Consider the following 21,604-nt stretch of genomic DNA (forward strand, 5'->3'; position numbering starts at 1 on the left):
TCGCAAAGGAAAGACTTCTGGTTTCACGTCATTTGCACATTCAAAGATCATTACAGTTGCCAAACCAATCCCAGATGACTGGGCCTGGTATACCTGATGCCAGTTTTTAGGACAAGTGCCATTAACAACCTGTTAACATGATTAGAACAAAAGCCATTTGTGTAAATACCTCAAAAGTAAACGGGAAAGAAAAAGCTACATTAAAATTGCTAATGACTACTTTATGGGTCTAGGGTTCCCTTTTGGGACAACTGTAGCTCAGTGGCCAATCACATATACGCAGGCTGGCTGGTTTGAATCCAGCCTGGGCTTGCTAAACAACAATGACAACTGCACAAAAAAATAGCTAGGCATTGTGGTGGGCGCCTGTAGTCCCAGCTACTTAGGAGATTGAGGCAAGAGAATCGCTTAAGCCCAAGAGTTTGAGGTTGCTATGAACTGTGACGCCACAGCACTCTACTGAGGGAGACATAGTGTAGGCTCTGTCTCAAAAAAAACAAAAACAAAAATAAAAATGTTGTAGAACCAGATAGGGACAGGGGTTGCACAGTATTATAAATTTATTAAATGGCACTGAGTCGTACACTTTGAATTGGTGAAATGGTGAATTTTACATTATGTGTATTTTACTATAACAAAAACTGATAAACTATTTCCCATGTTTGATGTGAAACCGTGTATTTGGGGGACTTTTGATCGTATTTTTCTTTTTTTTTTTTTAAGAATTTCTAGATATTGTATTTAAAAATTTAGATTGTATGTACACGTGAACATCTTCCAGAGGGGAAAAAGAGCCCCTTTGTTTCCATCATAGTCTCAAAAGGACCCATGACTCTTAATACGTTAAGATCCATTGATCTACTGCTGTGCTATCATTCCATTGTATCTGCTTCTGTCCTTACCTGGCACTGACAGCAATCAAGATAAGGTCATCGCTTAAACTTTTACTTGCTAAATTCAAATCTCTGGGTTTTTTAGCCTTCATCCTATATAAGTTATATGCATCATGTAACATTTATACCAAACATTTATCCTTTAAACTTTCTCTTCCTTTGATTTCTTTTTTTTTCTTTTTCTTTTTTTTTTATTGAATGGTAACTGTGTACATTGATGCACTTTGGGGGTACAGTGTGGTGTTTTCACACACAATCCATGACATTTCCATCAAACTGGTTAACATAGCCTTCCTGTAACTTTCTTAGTTATTATGTCAAAACATTCATATTCTACTCATAGAAAGATTCAAGTGAACCCTCGAATCCCTCTCCCTCCACCCTCTCCCCCTCCCTCCCTCCTCCCCATATCCTTAGGTTGTTATTAAGCTATAACCTGATCGTATTTTTCCTTGACCAATTACATAGTTTCAATTTGCTTTAAGCGTATTATTAATAAACATTTCTAGATACTTGTGAAGAATGACAGTGCTTCCTTTCACCCTCACTTTACACACACAAGAGACATGTATTCCTAATATCTTCTTTTACTTAAGCAAAGAAGAAGAGTTTAACTGGGTCAAACTTTTCCAGTAGGTAGGGAATACTATCCCGCACAATTACCCTTTACTCTGAAAATATCTTTGCTTTTAGCTGTACAAATGGATGCCCAGACAATAGGTAACAATACTGTATATATCATGCCACGTTGACATAACCAAGATTTTTGTCCCACTAATTTTTAAAAGGACACTCAAATTCTTAAAACACATTCATTTTCTAGAATTACATAGAATTATGTTTTTAGAATTTTTTTTTAAGACATAGTCTCAAGCTGTTGTCCTGGGTAGAGTGCTATAGTGTCATAGCTCACAGCAACCTCAAATTCAGGCCCAAGTGATCTTCTTGCTCAGTTTTTATTTTTTAGTAGAGATGGGGTCCTGATCTTGCTCAGGCTGGTGTTATACTCAAGCAATCCACCTACCTCAAGCAATCCACCCACCTTGGCCTCCCAGAGTGCTGAGATTATAGACGTGAGCCACCACACCCAGCCATGTTTTTAGAATTTTATGGACCATGATTAGAATTACCTGTGGGTCGCTTGATTTTACAGTGACCAATAAGTAATATTAGGTCACAAATAAGTCACTTACAGGCAGCTGGTTCACCCTGAGAGACCTTGGTTTCACATGATCATTTTTGTGTCAGTAGAGGACAGACTGTGAACTTACCAACATATCAGCTGTCAGTGCCCCATAAGAACAATGAACACATCAGAGTCAAATCCTAATATAGGAGTAAGTGACATCACCTCTGGGGGCTCTTCCAATCCTAAGAGCCGATGTCATCTCTGGCCACAGGAGTCTCCTTTAACTCTTTTGAGTTAACCTGATTTTATATAGTTTTATGAAGAAGTTTCCCTGTACCTAACCCCTCCCTGCCAGGTGGGTGGTGGCAATGATGACCAGCAGGTGTTCCTGTGTGCTAAAGGAGAGGGCAGTGCTTACCTCTAGATAAGGCCTCAAGGGCTTCTGGCCCCAAAGTCAGGGAGAGGGAGGGTTGTGACAATTTCTGCTGTCACATCAAGTGGCATATCTTCTAAGAGCTTTTAAAAGTGAACATAGCATCGTTTCCTTGTCATCTCATCAGCCACAGGGTAGTGTGTCTCTTGCCTAACTGCCTCCGTAGGTTAAATCCGATCAGGGTTTTCTGAAGGATACAGGACATTCCTGGACTCATCTCTACTTCTCGTTGTGCGAAGTCAGCCCAATTTCTGTCTGTGGATAATCCTGCTCAGCACTGCAGATGTGCCAAAGACTACCACAAAATATGTGCAGATCTTGGTAAGAAAAGAAAGAAAGGAAAGAAATGGTAGGGTGTGAACTGTCTGGAGAAACTTGCAAATTACTTCTTAGGTTAATAGGTGGTTAGTAAGAAATACCCCTGGCAACAAGACGCTCATGTGTAAGAGGACACAGTCCCCTCGCTCTAGGAGCCTCAGGTGGCCTTTCTGACATGGGGATAAGCTGCTGGTCTCCCTCCAGCTGTTCTGTTCAGCTGCTCTACTTCTGAGCATGTTTCAGACCCTGAGAGGCTCCCACGACATGCCTTCCTGCCTGCTGTGCACGCTACCCTCTCTCTGTCCCCCACCATTTGTCCTTCCCCATAGACAGAAACAGGCCTGAAGAGTCCATGCTCCCCTCTTGTGAAAACTCTGACTGTGGGGATCAACAGCAAAACCAGGGTTGGGGCACACGTGTCTCCAGCAAAGATTGCTGGGCTGGTAGAGGGACTGGATGTCATCTCCAGGGACAGGCAGGAAAGTGCTCAGACAGGCAGGAAAGTGCTCCTGGCTAAACTAGTCATCTGCCCTGGTGAGGGGCCAAGTTAAAACAAGTCAGTATGTAATACCCAGACTCACACCTGATTTCCAATCCCAGCTCTGGCATGTGTTAGCTATAGGACCTGGTGGAGAATTACTTAACCTCTCGGAGACAAATTTTCTCATCTATAGAAAGGATAGGCACAACAATGTGAATATACTTATTCACAATACTCAACACTGCTGGACTGTACACTTAAAATGGCTAAGATGGTAAATGTCACCTTTTTTATCACAATTTTAAAAGCAGGATAATAACAGGACCTACTTCACATGTGGTTGTGAGATAATGCACACTCAGTGCTTTGCACATAGTACAAGCTTCACAAAGGCTGGCTTTTACTATCGTTGTTGATTTTCCAAGTCTGACCACAGGCATGCATGATGCAGTCTTTCAACAAGGCCTTTGGGGCTCCTACTATAGGCCGGGCTCCGGGATATAGTGGCCTGAGAAGGTGGAAGGCCCCTCCCTGCATGGAAAAGTGTCTCCTTCCCCAGGAACCGATTGCCCGGTATGGAAAGGGAAAGAACAGGGATGATCAAAAGAGCTTAGGGGACTTCAACTAAATTGACGTCAGGGAAAATCACTACATTTCCCTGGAATTTCACTTCCTCTCGAGGAGGTTGACCCAGGATAGTAAGTCTCTCTCACTTCCAAATTTCTGTGACTACCTCAACTACAAGCAAAATCAGGAGTTTGGATCTTAATGGCGGAGAGTGTTTGACAAGCATCACAATCTCTTTGGGCGTCAGGCTCTGTGTCTGTGAAATGAGGGAGGGAAGCACTAACTCGGCCTGGGGATCTTCCTCAGGTTGTCATACACTGTCTAGCCTTCTGTGCCAGCTCGGCTGTGAGCTTGCTTTCCAGAAGGAAGTAGCCTCAGACACTGAATTTGCAAATCCAAATATAAATGTCACAGGAAGACAGGGCTGGAGGAAGCGGGCATGAGGTGGCTGGGGCCAGAGCTGGGCACCAGGCTTTAGAGTGACGGAGGGAAGCTGTCATAGGAGCTCTGCTGCATGCAAATAATGGAATAGTCACCAAAAAAAGGGCTTTCTGTTTCAAAATAATGGGTCGGTGGGAAAAGATTTAAGCTTTAAGACGGAAATTAGCCCAAAGGAAGATATTTTGTCTCAATCAGAGAATCCTTCAGTCTATGTCTGTCCTCTGGCTGCACACAGGCCAGAGGTTTTTGTCAGGTAAAATAGTGGGGGGCAGGACCTGTGTTCAGCTCAGCTCTGTCTCCTGCACATCTTGGTCAATGTGCACTTGCTGAATGTTTGAGGTTCTCCTTTCTGAACAGCAGACATTATGTATCTCAATTCACGGATTTTAAGGGCTCCCCTCTAGAATTTACTGCCATGATTTGTCTGCCACTCTCAAATTCTCACTAGGTGGCAAACATCCTAGACAATTTCTCCTCTGAACCTTGGCACTTGCTGCTCCTGATACCTGGCTGTTCCTTGCAGTTTTGATGTAACTGGCGATGGCAGATAATGACTCAGAGAAAGGGTCAAGGGAAGCTCAGAAATTGCAAGCCTGAAAATCCAAAGACACCAGATTATAAACTCTGTTTTCCTGTTTATAGTTCATCCCACTGGCAGTTTTTTGGTTTTGTTTTGTTGAGACAGAGTCTCAAGCTATCGCCCTGGGGAGAGTGCCATGGAGTCATAGCTCATAGCAACCTCCAACACTTGGGCTCAAGCGATCCTCTTGCCTCAGTTTTTCTATTTTTGGTAGAGACAGGGTCTTGCTTTCACTCACGCTGGTCTCGAACTCATGGGCTCAAGCAATCCACCTTCCTCTGCCTCCCAGAGTGCTAAGATTACAGGCGTGAGCCACCTCACCTGGCCCCTATTGACAGTTTTAGATTTTCTATAATATACTTGGTATTAAAATGTAATAACAAAAAGTTTTAAAATATTATAAAAATGATAAGTAGCATTCAAAAAAGAGATCCAGAGTTAATAATGCATATTAAATAATTTAAACACCCGAAAAAAACGAAAGTCAGGTAAAGAATCAGCAGACCTAGTGAATAGTCACTAATTTTTAAAAAAATTTTAAAATGTAAATGTATTTAAACTTTTTAAAGTATAAATTAAAAATTTTTACTATTTGTTCATAGCATAAAGTAGTTATAAAGTAGTTAATGGATATATTTTTGCTTACATGCATACCAAGGAAAACATTAGAGAGATTTCTACTTCAAATTGATCTTAGAAACATGGGTTGGAGATACCCAGCCAGCTGTTACCAGCGCAGATGTTCTGAGGGTGCCCAAGCGTATTTGGATATATCAAAGGACTGAGCCGGCAGCCTCTGAGGGTTCTTATGGGAGCTTGGGGTACGATTGCATAACTCAGCCAAGATTTAAAAGCCCAGGCTTGATTCAGTAGAAACCAGGAAACTGCTGTAGATTCTTGAGTAGGGAGCAGTCCACTGAAATCCGGGTTTCAGAAACAGCCGGAAAAGGCCCCAACCAACCCTCACAGCAGGGTTGGAGGGCCGTGCTGCCAGCTGCTGCATTTTCCTGGTATAAAAGGGAAAGCTTAGGGTTGTCTGCTGCTCAGGGAGGAGAAACAGCCCTGTGGATACTGAAAGGAGGAAACTTAAGAGCTGGGCTGAGTTTAAGATGTGGGATGAAAAAGGAAGGATTTACCTGCTCTGTTTGTTTACAAAGAGTCACTTTCATTTGGCACCTTCTTAAATCCATTCCTAAGTCCAGATTACACAGGGATTTTCTCTGATTAGCGTTGCCTTACATTCCACCTTTTGTGGAACAACAGAAGTGAAGAAAATATGCTCAGCTAAAACCTGTCTTTTCAAGGTCACCCGCGAGTACCCTAAGGAGCTAAAGGAAAGCAAGGTATTTTCTGGTCCTCTTATTTTTTCCTATCAAACTTTAAAAAATATATTTCTTGCAGATGATACCATCTGCTAAATAATTCATGTATTTAATAAAAAGCATTGGAAAAGTATTTTGTACAATGTGAATTTTCTTGGTCAACTTTGGTGACCAGGCCAAAACACACACGTGCAGCTGCCTTCCCCAGTTCACCTTGTCCCAGCAGAGCTGTGTCCGGCAACCCATCCTTCTTGGATTTGATCCATCCCTCTACCCTCCAGGGGCTGTTCTCAGCCTGCAAATACCTTTCTGGAGGTCCATTAGCCTCTATGGATCCTTATGCTCTCCTGGCCAGAGAATCTTCACTCAGGGGTCTACCAAGACCTCTTATCCCAATTTCCATTGGTTCTCAGCCTTTGCTGCACACTGGAATCACCTGAGAGCCAATGATTCTGGTTTAAATGTTCTAGGTTTATATGGTTGAGTCTTTCTAACATTGAAAATGTTTTTCAACCTCTCACAGCACACTTGAACCTATAGATAAACTTCCGTGGCACACTTAAATTATGTTGATCAAAAAAAAAAAAAAGAGTAAAACAAAGAATATACTTACCATGTTTTGAATTCTTTCAAAAATAATTTAATTAATGATTTTTTTTGTTTTTGAGACAGAGTCTATGTCGCCCTCTGTAGACTGCTGTGGCGTCATAGCTCATAGCAACATCAAACTCTTGGGTTTAAGCGATTCTCTTGCCTCAGCCTCCCAAGTAGCCGAGACTACAGGCTCCTGCCACAATGCCTGGCTATTTTTTGGTTGTAGTTGTCATTGTTGTTTGGTTGGCAGGGGCTGGGCTCGAACCCGCCAGCTCCAGTGTATGTGGCTGGCGCCAAGCCTTAATTAATGATCTATACAAATTTTTGAGGCACACCTAAGATCCTATCACAGCATCTCTCAGTGTGCTGCGGCACACTGGTTGAAAATCACTGCTGCAGGGTGAGGCCTGTGTATGAAGATTATTAAAGTTTCCCTGATTCTAATGTGCAGCCTAAGTCAAGACCACTTCTCTAGTTTATCTTTTCTTCCAGGAAGGAGAAGATATATAAAGGCTGCCCAGCAATGTAAGTAGGGTCCTAACCTCAACTCAGAAAATACTCATTGAAGAAGGCTGGGCTAAATTTGTTTAACTCCTGGGGTTGAGTACCTGCTCTTGTGCCAGGCTGTGTGGGAGCTGGAGGGAGACAGAGAAGCAGCACCTCTTAGCTTGACTTGTGCTGCTTAGAACCCAGATGAAGGTAAACCTTGGCCATCAGCAACCGCAGCTGATTCCTTCTGCTCACTTCTCCAGCTGAAAACAGACATAGCACCATTGACTGAAACTTTAGTGGTCAGTGTGTTTCTCTTCCTGGGAGAGCATCTGAGTATTTCTGTGGCCTCCCATTATGGAGTAAATAGCAGGATTTGTTGTTAAAGAGATTTTAGGCAATAGTGGACAAGTGGGAAGATATTCTGGAGTCGGAATGGATTCTCTTTTGCTCTTTGCAATTAAGCATGGCCTAGAAGGAGATAAACCTGTCCTAATCCTTTTTTTTTTTTTTTTTTTTGAGACAGAGCCTCAAGCTGTCCCCCTGGGCAGAGTGCCGTGGCATTACAGCTCACAGCAACCTCCAACTCCTGGGCTCAAGCGAGTCTCCTGCCTCTGCCTCCCAAGTAGCTGGGACCACAGGCGCCCGCCACAACGCCCGGCTATTTTTTGGTTGCAGCCGTCATTGTTGTTTGGCGGGTCGGGGCTGGGGATATGAACCCGCCACCTTAGGTGTACGTGGCTGGCGCCTTAGCCGGTTGAGCTATAGGCGCCGAGCCTCCTAATCCTTTTAAAATGTTTCTTAACCTTTTGTAAACATAGAAGTCACCAATTCTAAGAAATTTGTTAAAATGCAGATTGCTGGGCCCCACTTAGAATTTTTATTCCATTGGAATGGTTTGGAGCTTGGTAATCTGAATTATTATTATTATTATTGTGTGAGATAGAGTCTCAGGCTGTTGCCCTGGGTAGAGTGCTGTGGCATCACAGCTCACAGCAACCTCGATCTTGGGCTCAAACAATCCTCTTTTCTCACCCTTCTGAGTAGGTCCAAAGAGCTGAGGGATGAGCAGGATTTAGGCCCACGCCTCATTCCATGGTGGTGTGCATCCCTCCCCCAAGGGGACCTAGTCAGGCTATCTGCTTAGGGGGTGTAGCGTCCTTGGTTCCCAAACCTTTGCCTTCTCCACCCTCACCATGCTTGCAAGAAGAACAATGATAGTGACCCTCACCTTACAGCTTTTCCTTAGAGACTTGGGTCACACCTGGTGGTTTACAAAGCTCTTTACCTTCTGTTCCCTCCACTGGTTTTTCCAATAGTCTAGGAGCTGGCCTGGATCTCACAAGATGGGGACTGGGCTGACAGGATCTCCTGGGCATTGCAGGAGCTAGTCTGGCACTCATAGGAAGGGACCTGGGCTGGGACCTGCACAGGACATGAAGCCTGTATGTAATGGAACAAGGACAAATAAATAAACTTTAAAAGCTGTATAACCTATACAACTAGCCACTACTTTTCTGTGATTCAAAAAGGAAAGAAAAAGGGTCATGTTATTTTTTCCCATTCAAGTTACACTTCACCTCTGTACTATGGGAATCTTCTAGAGGTCTACTCAACCTATACTCTAGGGACCAACAACTAGAAGACCTAGTACCACATCCCACTTTTACAAGATTTCCCACCCCTGGATTCTGGAAGCCCAGGGAACTGCTTTTAATCCTCTAGCTCCACACTGGCTCTTGCTTGCCTATAGATCCATGGTCCACTCTTCTTGGGGCCATTTTTTTTCTTCATGTGGTACAGAAGGGATCATATAGACTTCATTTGACTTTCTGGGGCTTCTTCCACCTCTGGCCATAAAACCTTCCCTTATTTTCCTAAGGTCTTAACAGAGATTTATTAATGAGACTTCACTGAAATTTGGGGAAGTGCAACAAAGAGAAGGAATTATGTTTGCTACTAGACAAGACTATGTCCAGGATTCTAGACCCTTCATTAGGTCCTCCCTGCTTCGTTCACAACTATAGATTATTTGAAGTAACTCTTTACCTCTGTACTACGGGAATCTTCTAGAGGTCTACTGAACCTATACTCTAGGGACCAACAGCTAGAAGACCTCAGGAAGATAGAAAACATCACAGCACCAAGTCCAAGGCCAGTCTGCCACATCCTCATTTCCCTCTAGTCCTGTTTCTAGGTTGGAGCTTTTGCAAGATGAGTGACACCAATGATAACTCACCCTCCAACATGGATGCAGTTACATCTTGGTGCCAATACTTCTGAATTCTGTCTTAGTCAGTTTTAGAGCACCATATTAACAAGGGGCAAAACGGTCCCAGTTAGGCACTCTTCTCTGAGAGCCAGCCAGTCCCTTTTGCACTGTTGGGCAAGATTCTGACTGCAGTATCTTCATCTCCACTCTGTAGCTTTTGAAAACTATGGCTCAAGAGGAAAGTATATGATTATAAAGTAAATTAAAATATGCAGTCACAAGGTATTCTAAATCCATACAAAATCAAGAGCTCCATAGAAAAGCAGCAATCTAACAAAACACATGCCCAAATTATGTTATTAAACTGACCGCATAGCTTATTTGTCTAAAACTTTGCAGTTGAGTTAATGAGGACTTAGTTTTACCCAACCAGGTATTTACTCCAGTTAGGCACAATAAAAAGGTCCACAGTGGAAAAAGGTATGATGTATCGCAGTTACGCTCAAAGGGTAGTCTTTAGAACAGCAGCATCAGCACTTCCTATAAACTTGTTAAAAATGCAAACACTAAGGAGAGTTAGTATTTAATTAGACCTGGTCTATGAGAAATGCTTAAAAGTGCTCAATACATGGAATAGAATAATTGATACCCACCAGTATAGAAACACCCAAAAGTTAAAACTCACAGCCAGCTCTTATAAAATAATAACACAAAGGAAAAAGCAAAGCAATTAGGTAACAATCAACATGATGACCAGAACAGTATCAATACTAACATTGATTTTAAAAGGTCTGAATGTCCCACTTAAAAGATAAAGATTGGCAGAAGAAATTAATACACACACACACACTCACACACACACACACACACACACATATATATTCTCCAAGAAATTTATTCAACTTGCAAAGATTCTCATAGAGTCAAGGTAAAAGGTTGGAAAAAAAATTCCACACAAATAAAAACAGAAAGCTAATAAGAGTAGCTATTCTTATATGAGATAAAATAGACTTTACATCAATAATGGTAAAAGAAAAAAAAGATGATCATTTTTTAATGGTAAAGAAAATTCCATAAAAAGATAATTACAATTCTAAATATATATGCATCTAAAAAAGAAACTCCCAAATTTTTGAAACAAATTCTACTAGATCTAGGGAAAGAAATAAACAACCACATAAAAATAGCCAGAGACTTCAACACTCCACTAACAGAACTAGACAAACCATCAGGCAGAAAATCAACACAGAGACACTAGTCTTTATTTTTTTTTGAGACAGAGTTTCACTTTGTTGCCCTGAGTAGAGTGCTATGGTGTCATAGCTCACAGCAACCTCAAACTCTTGGGTTCAAGCAATTTGCTTGCCTTAGCCTCCTGAGTAGCTGGGACTACAGGTGCCTGCTATAGAGCCTGGCTATTTCTTAGAGGCAGGGTCTCTCTCTTTCTCAGGCTGGTCTTGAACTCATGAGGTCAAGCAATCAACCTTTCTCAACTTCCCAGAGTACTAGGATTATAGGTGTGAGCCAGCATGCCTGTTCTGAGACACTAGTCTTAAATTGGACTCTAGAACAAATGAACATAAAAGACATTTACAGAAAACTCTATCCCAAACTGCCAAAGTTTTGGAAACACACAACCCTCCACCGCCCCCCAGTCCATAGAATCAGGAATTCATCAGAATTCTATGAATCAGGAATAGAAATCATAAACAGATCAAAATGAGTAGCAAGATTGAAACAGTAATAAAAAATCTCCCAACAACAAAAGCCCAGACCAGATAACTTCAACAGCCAAATTCTGCCAGACCTACAACAAAGAATCGATATCTCTTTTCTTTACAAATTGCCCAGGCTCAGGCATTTCTTTATAGAAGCACAAAACAAACTAATACAAGAACATGCAAAATTGGAAAAAGGATTCACAAATTATATATCCAATAAGAGACTGATATGTAGAATTTACAAAGAAGTCAAACAAATCAACAAGAAAAAATTAAACAACCCCATGAAAAAGTGGGCAAAAGACAAACAGAAGTTTTTCAAAGAAAGTAGATAAATAGTCAATAACCATGTGGCCAAATGCTCAACATTACTAATCATCAGGGAAATACAAATTAAAACCACAAGGAGATACTTGTAATTCCTTACCACTGTCAGAATGGCCATTACAAAGCCAAGAAATAATAGATGTTGGTGCAGATGAGGTGAAAAGAGAACGTTTATACATTGTTCCCACCATTGTTGGTGGGAATGTAAACTGGTACAATCTCTATGGAAAACAGTATGGAGATTTCTCAAAGAACTAAAGTAGACCTACCATTTGATCCAACAATCCCATTGCTAAGTATCTATCCAAAGGAAAAGAAGTCATTTTATAAAAAAGATACCTTCACCAAAATGTTTGTCACAGCATAATTCACAATTGCAAAGATAAGGAATCAACCTAAGTACCCATCAACTGATGAGTGAACAAAGAAAACGTGTGTATCTACATATAGTCTGACAATTAAACTCATGATGTTATCCCAGAAAAAGTGCTACATACCTCTCATTTTGAATATCACTATGGTCACCTTCAAGGTACTCCCCTTGGGAAGCTATGCCCTAACACCAGCACCTAGTTTACCCTTCAAAGCTATTTTAGAACTCTTTCTGGAATGACTTTCAGAGCTGTTGTCCTATGAGGTCTGGCAAACTTGCTACAATGTGCTTATGTTGGCAGCACCATACAAATAACTCACTGAAGTTTTACAACCTTGGTATATCAGCGTCTCACAGCTGTTTTTATGCTGATGTGTGGTGGTGTCTTGCTTAGTGGCATTCATTATTGTTTTGGGGTTTTTTAACTTTTCATTCTCAATTTATTTTTATAGTTAGGAATAATATGTTGTGCCATATAGGTTAGTGTGTTTACTTAAAATTTCTTGTTTCTTGATTCTGTTACATATAAAATTACATATGGAAAAAATATGTGAAAAGGGATGCCAGGATTTGAGTACACCATACAAGATAAAGGTTTATAGTGAAAGTTAAAATTTTACATGATTTTTGGGACTACCTTAAACCCTACTAAAGTCTGATATTTCCTCAATCACTTTGAATTTATAAACATTATCATTTTCTCTGTTTGTTATACTTACATTATATGTATTGTGTTTTCCTTTCATCTTTAATTATATAAGTAATATATGCTAATTATAAAAAATTCTTGCAATCTGTAAAACACACAGGTCTAATCTTATTATTTCCTCTCCAACAGAGAGAGCTACTTTGGCATTTTAGTATTTTATTCTGCTAAAAAATTATATGATTTATGAATCATTTTTTAAAAAAAAATTCATCCATTAGAGTTTTAGGCTTTAGCTTAATTTTCCATTGCTCAAAAAACATGTTGATGTTGCTTGATTTTATTTATATTTCATCTACTTTTCTGTAAGTAGATATAACTTTTCAAAAATACAGTCAATTCCTCAATTTATATTTCATTCTTCAAAAACATCAACTGTCTCAAGACAATGGGTACTGCTCATTGTACCAAACAACCTTTTAACTTCAGCTTCTGGAGCATAAAACGGTGGGCCATTCACCATCACCTGGATTAATGGCCACTAATGCTCCTCTATTCCAAATCCCGTCAAATTTGCCAATATTTGTTCTGGGAAGATCAACAATGCTGCACCAATACAACAGAATGTTCCCTGAAGACTCTTAAACATTTTGGCTCCAGGAATTTCTGTGATTTGTCCTTCTGAGTAAGAGAGATTCTGCGCTGTAAAAAATTCTCATATCCCAAGTTCACTGATTTCTACACCAACTACATTGGGTCCCAGGTCTACAAACCATTTCATCTCACCTGCTTTTCCACAAAGAGGAAAAAAACACCCTCAGTCCACTCTTGCCTTTAAGAAAAGTATCCAAATGCTTCTTCTTCTTCTTCTTTTTTTTTTTTTTCAGAGACAGAGTCTCACTTTGTCATCCTTGGTAGAGCACTTTGGCATCACAGCTCACAGCAACCTCCAGCTCTTGGGCTTAGGCAATTCTCCTGCCTCAGCCTCCAGAGTAGCTGGGACTACAGGCGCCCACTCACAACGCCTGGCTATTTTTTGTTGCAGTTTGGCTGGGGCTGGGTTTGAACCTGCCACCCTCGGTATATGGGGCCAGCACCCTACCCACTGAAACACAGGCACTGCCCTCCAAATGATTCTTTAGTAACTGATGTCCTTGTTCCAGATGAAATGCAATTTTGTGGTTCACCCACTTGTCTTCCATTCTTCCAGAGTTAGTGCTAGGTTTTTTTGCACTTCAGTATCAGGGTACTCTGTAATGTCAAGGGACGTTTTTGCAGTATCCATAGTTTCATATATTTCTGTCTCACAGAATGTCTCCAAGACCTCACTCGCAGCAGGCTACTGACCACCGCCTCAAGTGTCTCCCCCAGTGCCTGGCCACAGTCCCTCTTTTTGGTGTTTTTGTGTGACATACAATGACAGCTCTGATGGTCATTCCAAAAATAAATAGAGTTCCAAATTCCTTTGAAGGGTACACTAGGTGCTGGTATCAGTGAATAGCTTCTCCAGGGGAGTACTTTGAAAGCAACCATCATGATATTCAGCAATGAGGTATGTAGCACTGTAGGAAGAGTTTATGAACTTGTGAGAATATATATATATATATGGGGGGGTTGTATACACATACATACAAATACTAGGAGTATTTGTAGGAGTACTACTAGGTCATAAAAAAAATTAAATAAGGGTAGTGCTGTGGCTCAAAGGAGTAGGGCGCTGGCCCCATATGCCAGAGGTGGTAGGTTCAAACCCAGCCCCGGCCAAAAACTGCAAAAAAACCAAACCAAAACAAACTCTGTCTATATATATATATGAATTAAATAATGTCTTTTGCAGCATCTTAGATGGAAGTATAGACCACTATCCTAAGTGAAGTGTATCAGGAATGGAAAAACAAAAACCACATATTTTCACTTATAAGTGGGAACTAAACTAGGGGTATATATATGGTCATAAAGTGGTATAGTGGACTTTAACAACTAAGAAAGGGGGGTGGGAGGGAGATGAAAGATAAAACTACCTCTTGGGTACAGAGTACACTATGTAGTGATGGGTACACTAAAAGTCCTGATTTCAGCATTGTGCAATGCATCCATGTAACAAAAAACATTTGTACTCCTTAAATATATAGAAATAAATTTAATAAAAAGCATGCAAATTATCTGACTCCACTACAGACCTACCTAATCAGAAATGTTAGCTCCCTGTGGCCTAATAGCCCTTTAGGGCTACCAGATTGTAAAGCAACCCACTTCTTTGAAAACAAAAATTCTGCTGGTAACTTTAGTATATCATGGGATTTAGATGTCTTGAGGTGCAAGCTCAACCAAGGTCATGCTACTACTCGTGCTTTGTTAAATGACTACATTCTTTGACTTAATTCAAAAGCTTGGAAATTAAAAACAAGTTAGATAATATAAATTTGCTTTGGTTTACATGAGTACTAATTATTACAATATTTATTTGACCTGTTCACCATTTTTAAATGCCTAAGTGTCATACTGCTTAAAATTACTTCTTAATATATCTTTAAAATATGTATTAGATAAGCTTAGTTCTGTGTTTGACTTTGTTATATAGGCATGACTGTCTCTTTAAAACTTTAAAGAATTAGAACATTATGATTTTACTATCCTCCTTGCCATGGGAAGATACCGTGAAAGAGATAACCTGAAACTGTTTTATGACATGTATTAAGATCAATAAAACAATTGCTGTGTAAATAGAGAACAACCCTTCCTGGAAAAGATCAGTTGTACACATATGTTCCTCTGCTATTGCATATGCTGTAAGTTGCGATGTGGGGGGAAAGGGCTCCAATATAAAATGTGCAATACCAGAGAACAGCAAAGCTGTGCACCACACAGCGTGTGATGAGTTGACAAAATGAGATAAGAACATCACCAAATCTCCTTGGTTTGGGGGTCCTTGTGTCTTCCCTGGTCACAGAAGTTTGGAGGCTGTAACTGAGTAGTTAGGATTTATGTAAATGAGCTGCAGAGAGAAAAGAAAATCTTGAAATACAAAAAGTATAGTTTATCTAGGATGACTATAGTTAACAATAATTTATTGTATTTGAAATGTTCTCAACACATTTGAGAAGTGATAAATGTTTGAGGTGATGGATATCCCAATTACCCTGATTGATCATTCACTACACATTATATGTTTGCATCAAAACATCATATACCCCATAAATATGTACAAGCATTATGTATCAATAAAAATAAATATATTTATGAAACATTTCAGAAATGTACTATAATCATATAATTGCATAGTATAATTATTATAATTATAATAATCTACAATGCAAAGTAATTAGGAAATGCCAAGAAGCATCAAATGCTGTGTTGAACAAATGACAAAATTGCATCCAACTCTTTTGCAACAATTTACATCTGCTTCTTTACATCCACAGCAGAGTCACTTACAAATCAGTCCCTGGTTGCCTATTACTCCGCCTGTGCCCCAGTGTTGACAAACTTCTGATAGGATCCTTCACTGCTGTCAAAGGTTAAGAGTTAACTTAGGCTAACGATAGTCCAATCGGTTATGGTCAGCTTATAACCAGACTTGTCCTCTGCTCTCCACTTGAAAATTGAATTTCCTCTCCATTTTCACTCCACCACTTTTCATCACTCTAGCTCCTAACAGCCAGTAGACCTAGAAAGAGAAAGCTCCCCTAAATCCCCAGCCTAAGTTCCCATTTCATGTTTGAGAATCTCCCTTTTCCCACTTCCCTACCCAGTAAATCTCACCCCACCCCCGGATACCCAGTGGGCTGCCCTCTACAGACCAGCAGCTCTAGCAGAGCACTAGCCTCTCTTTGGGTTATTAGCCTTAAAGTAACACTTAGTGGAGGACATCCACAGCGCAGTCCAGGTAGCATACCCTGAGGGGCTGCCCTCTTGTCCTTTAAACTGCTCCACTGCCAAACTGAAAAGCAACACTTGGCAGCAAGGGTATTCTAAATCCACACGAGACTAAGGGAGTATTTCTCCCAGATCCCCCCAGCCAGCAGGGCTTCATAGACCAATGTCAAGCTTAACTGTGCACCACTCTTCACACAACCAAAGGCCTACCTCGGAGTCAGAGAAATCTGCATCTAGGTTTGCGAGGAAATCATAATCACATCCACAAACAATGAGTGTGTACAATTTGTACTTTCATTAATAAATAATGAGTCCAATCAAATCGATTTCTCAGAACAAGGGAAAGGCTTGCCTGAAAGTAAATTCAGCATCCTACTCTTTCAGGGAAGCAACACATGCATTTTATTATATATATATATATTTTTAAGTCAGAAAATTGCTGTGAAGAAAACATCACTGGGCTCTATACTCCCATCATACTAACATTTTTCTCTATATACATATGTAATACAGTAATAAAGTGATATATGCACATGCCATGAGAATTCAAATAACATTTTAAAAACTCCATTGTAAATATAAGTTCCATTTTTAGAAAGTAGAAACTCCAGGCAGCAATACAGATGTGTATTTCTTGTTTTCTGTTTAAGTGTCTGTGGCACTCTATTATATGGCTCTATCAAAATTTATTTGACTAGTTCCTTTGTAATGATTTATAGACATTTAGGTTTTCAGAAGGTCTGGGGGGAACGAGCAGTTTCAGAAGGTCTGGGGAAAGTTAGCATTCTTATACATAATGCTGCAATAAACAAGCTTTATGCTGATGATTATATAATAGTACAGTATTATGATCATGCTTGTAAGGAATTCTTAGTAAGAGAATTGCTGGGCCAAAAGTCATGGACATTTTAAATTTTGAAAGATTTTTTTTGGTAACAATTTACCTTCCCAACACTGCATATTATCACATTTGTTATGTTTTGCCAGTCTGATAGGTGGAATATGATATTTTATTGCCTTGCTTTAGATTTGTTAAATATTTTCATTGGTTCATTGGCCATTTGTATTTGTTTTCAATTAGCCATATGTCCAAATCTTTTGCTCACATTCCTATTGAATTTTTCCTCTTTTCCTTGGTGAGTTGTACGATTTCTTCATAAATAAAAATACAGGGTCCTTATTAGTATTATTATTATTTGCTGCAAGTATGTCTTCCATTATGTCTTTTATCTTTTAATTTTGTACATGTTACTTTTTGTTCTGTGAAAGTTTCAAATATTTATCCAGTCTGATTTAAATATCCTTTTCTTTATGGCTAATGAGTATGTATAACTTTTAAATGACATTTTTACAGATTGTACCTAGTCATGTTTTGAAAACACCTTGTCCTGTCCACAGGGTAGAGTCCATCCTTGCAACGTGGATGCTCCAGTAATACCAATAAGTAATAATAAGCACTGAACAGTGAGGCTAATGATAGGATCCAAGGGTTTGGGCCTCATATGCCTCCTCAGAACAGATAGATCTGGGAATCAGAATTCCTTTCTTCACAGCCTGAGACTGGCCTAGACATCCCAATGAATGGGGGCATCCCAGTGACTACATCCCTTTACAGAATCAATCATGCTTTTCTTCTGCTGAAATAGCAGATGGTCAACTGCTAAATACCATCCAACTCATGCTATTGGAGGTTTTGTTGTAGGGGTATTTTTTCTACTTTTGTGTTCACGAAGGGTGAAAACCTTTCTTAAGCAGCCTAGTCATTAATATTTTATACTAACTTTTGTTTCCTACAGGCAGCTTCAAAAGATGGTCCATGACATTAAGAACAATGAAGGTGGAATAATGAACAAAATCAAAAAGTAAGCTAGACTCTATTTAAATATATAGTTGTATAAGATAAGTCAGCCTGTGTTATGCTGAAGAAAACAAATTTCTCTGTTACCCAAGTGAGGAGTTACAACCTTATTCACATATAACCCTTTCTAGCTATTGGTAGACTCCATGGTGGCTCAGTCCACATTCTAGAAACATAGTGAGTAAGTGGGTGGTACTCAGGGAACTTTGATATCCTTCTCATTGCAGGAAAGGTAAGCTGTGCCCACTCAACGTGCCTAGCAAAGGTCAAAGCAGGAAAATCAGTTCTATAACCATTCAGCTGAGGGCAACCAAGACACGCTTGGGGAAATCTGAATGAGAAGTTACAAAATACAGCCACACTGGTTTTCTATATTTTGACTTCTGCTTTTTAAATTATTGCCTTAAAATGGTGTTTATATAGCTGGCATTTGGAAAGGGAAAGCTAGAATCCCAAAACTTCTTGTATACTAAAAACTCTTAAGTGTTTTTTTTAAAGAAAATAAGAAATGGTACATAATTGCATTTGCCACTCAAAATCTACATCATGAGAAAAGGAAAAATGATATTCTGTTAAGTTTTTAAGTTTTTTTAAATGAAAGTAATACAGATTCACCAAGAAAAAAGAATTCAGAATTATAGGAGGTCAAAGTTTCCCACTTCCTCCTATCCCCACTTTAACAATTCCTAGAAACACTGTCATAGTGAGTTCAGAATATATATCCATGTGTCTATGTTTACACACACATGCATACACTGACATAGCATGTACCTAAACACACACACAGTTGGCATCATACTACCTCTCCCCTTCTACCAACTTGTTTTGTTGGTTATATTTAATGTTGTATCATAGATATTCTTCTTTGTTAGTAAGTAAAAATAAGCCAAGTTCTCTTTTGAATAGCTGACTAATAGTCTCCTATCAATGTATTATAAATCAGTTAACCAGCTACATAGTAGTGGGCAGTTTTTGAGGTGGGGGATGTGTGAATTTAAACTGGCACAACATTTGGGACGGCAATTTGATAATATCAATAAAAATTTGCTGGCCATTTCTTTCAGTCTGTCACAAGTAATTCTTCAATAAATATCCTTTGCAGACCTCAAGTGTACCAGTAATTCCTGACATGACATTTCTGAATGGAAGGAGTTGTGTTCTTAACATTTTGGTTGCTATTACCAAGTTCTTTTCCCCAAATTTTATCCCAGAAATAGTATGTAAAAGTTCATTCCTCTATGTCTTCAGAACAGAGTATCTTTATTCTCTTATTCTTTTTGATCTTTGCTAAAGTTAAAAGTAAGAAAATGCTTTTGGTGGTGTGTTTAGACTATAAAATGTAAATGAATCTCACTATATATAAGTGATCATCATAAAACAGTTAAAATGGTGAGGCAGCAGTCATCTTATAGAGGAGCAGAATTTGCCTCATGCTCTGTCCTGTGACTGAGAGAGGTGTGTGATTATTTTCATTGATTATTGCTGATCATATAGAATCTTATTGTCTGTGAGAGAGACCTGCTAGTCTTTGTTTCAATCACTAGCGGTTCTAGATGAACTCTCCCACAGTTGCCAGGTCTCTAACATACATTCTCTCAATCACGTGAAGGCTCTGCATAAAATGTCTCTCTATCCACGGTCACATGCTCAGCCCTATTTAAAGCAGCCACGGAGCTCAAATTTTTTCTAACAGTTTCTATTTCAAACATGCTGCCCATTGGAGAACAAAAACACTTTTATTGGACAAACATGTGTCTTCTCAGCCTGGAAAATGTGGCCACAATTAGTCATTACCTGGGTGAAGTCAAAGTCCTTCAGCTCAAAGTGACCCACAGTTACACTCCCACTTCAAGCCAGACGACAGGTGCTACCTTGAAAGGAGGAAGCACAACACACTGGTTCCTAACACAGACCACGACAGAATTTTCTCTGGTCTAGAGCCACGTGAGAACAGAAGGACCTTGAAGTGTTGGGGGTTGGTGCGCAGCTGCCAGCTACTAAGTCAAGTTCAAACCACACCCTTTATTCCTGGCCTCTGTTCAGTGGCCAACAGTCCTTTCCTGAGGCTGTCCTTTATTCTGACATGATTCGGGGGTGTTAAAATACCCTTTTTTTCTCTTTTTTTAAATTTTACTGTTCCATGAACTTACCTGAGCACTAGACCCAGTTTTGCTTTTGTTTTTTCTTCCCTACGCTATGGACACCAACCCTGGACCATCTCTGTCTCTGTACCTCACCATAGGAAATGCTGTCTTCCCAGCACACCTGCTGGCTTCAGAGGAGAATTGAATGAGATAATAAATATTGAAAGCCTGTAGAGGAAAAACAGAATTTCTATACAAATATAAATATTATTTTTGCAAAATGACAGTACTGGTTTTAAGTTCTTTTTGTGTGTTTTAATCAAACATGAATTTCTGTGCTGCTTTTTTTTTTGCAGTTTGGCCAAGGCTGGGTTTGAACCCACCACCTTTGGTATATGGGGCCAGCGCCCCACTCACTGAGCCACAGGCACTTCCCTGTGCTGCGGTTTTTTAAATAAAGAAATGAATATTTTGTATATAATGGTTACCCTCTATACTCCTTCTATAAAAGGACATGCTAGTTTAGTAAATAATGGCTACTGGGTATGTTTTATTTGTATATATTTTAAATTTCACTAAGCAAATCATTCTCGATTAAAATGGACAATTATTATTAAAATAATAATTTAGTACAAACTTTACTCATTTCAGACAATGGAAAGAGACATGGTGTTAGAATTTATAAAATGCCTGAAACTTGAGATTTTTTAAAATGTAATTTTAATTTTCTTCTTTTAAGGAGTGAAGGATTGTGAATATTCAGTACATTTCATATATGCAAAAAAATACTGAAGTAGTTTGGAGAGGTCTTGGAACAATCTGAATTCTCAATAAGCTAAACATCACAATCCCCAGCCTTGAGACACTCGTTCCCTTATTTGACATTTTGTAAAGTGGTGCCAAGACAATTTTAGCCTGACCTATAACTAAAATGTTTATTATAGTTAATTTTTGTCCTATTACTTATAGTATCTGTAAGCTGTCAAAATATAGGTCATCTTCTCTTAACTTCCTTGAACCTCCGCACTCAGGCCTCAGTGAGCCCTTCACCACCCAGCTTCACCTTTGCCAAGTGAGAGCCACATTGTGCACTGGGGGGATAGGGAGAGGTGGAAATCCGCGGACTAATGGCTCCGCTACACTTAGAATACATTAAATCTTTTGACATCATGGGTCCAAAACAAGCCATTATTCATTAGCTGTCTGTCTGTTATCTCCATATCAGCTTATGCCATGGGCCTTGACAGCAGCTGTCCTGCC

At 39.6% G+C, this 21,604-nt stretch overlaps 1 protein-coding gene and 1 pseudogene across 2 annotated transcripts in view; one reads left to right on the plus strand and one right to left on the minus strand.

Annotated features, from left to right (window-relative positions):
* BLNK (B cell linker) overlaps window positions 1-21,604 on the plus strand; it is an 80,534-nt gene that overhangs the window by 9,871 nt on the left and 49,059 nt on the right. For both annotated transcript variants that reach the window (XR_002772619.1, XM_012803677.2), the window contains exon 2: window positions 18,199-18,264. Coding sequence is in view for 1 of the 2 variants with exons in the window: in XM_012803677.2 (XP_012659131.1) it covers window positions 18,199-18,264 (66 nt within the window). In the remaining variant the exon portion in view is untranslated. The remainder of the gene's footprint in view (window positions 1-18,198; window positions 18,265-21,604) is intronic.
* On the minus strand, window positions 12,882-13,811 carry LOC100963923 (annotated as a pseudogene).

Source organism: Otolemur garnettii, unplaced genomic scaffold (genome assembly GCF_000181295.1).
Source record: "Otolemur garnettii isolate 467f Iridium unplaced genomic scaffold, OtoGar3 scaffold00021, whole genome shotgun sequence".
Lineage (NCBI taxonomy): Eukaryota > Metazoa > Chordata > Mammalia > Primates > Galagidae > Otolemur > Otolemur garnettii.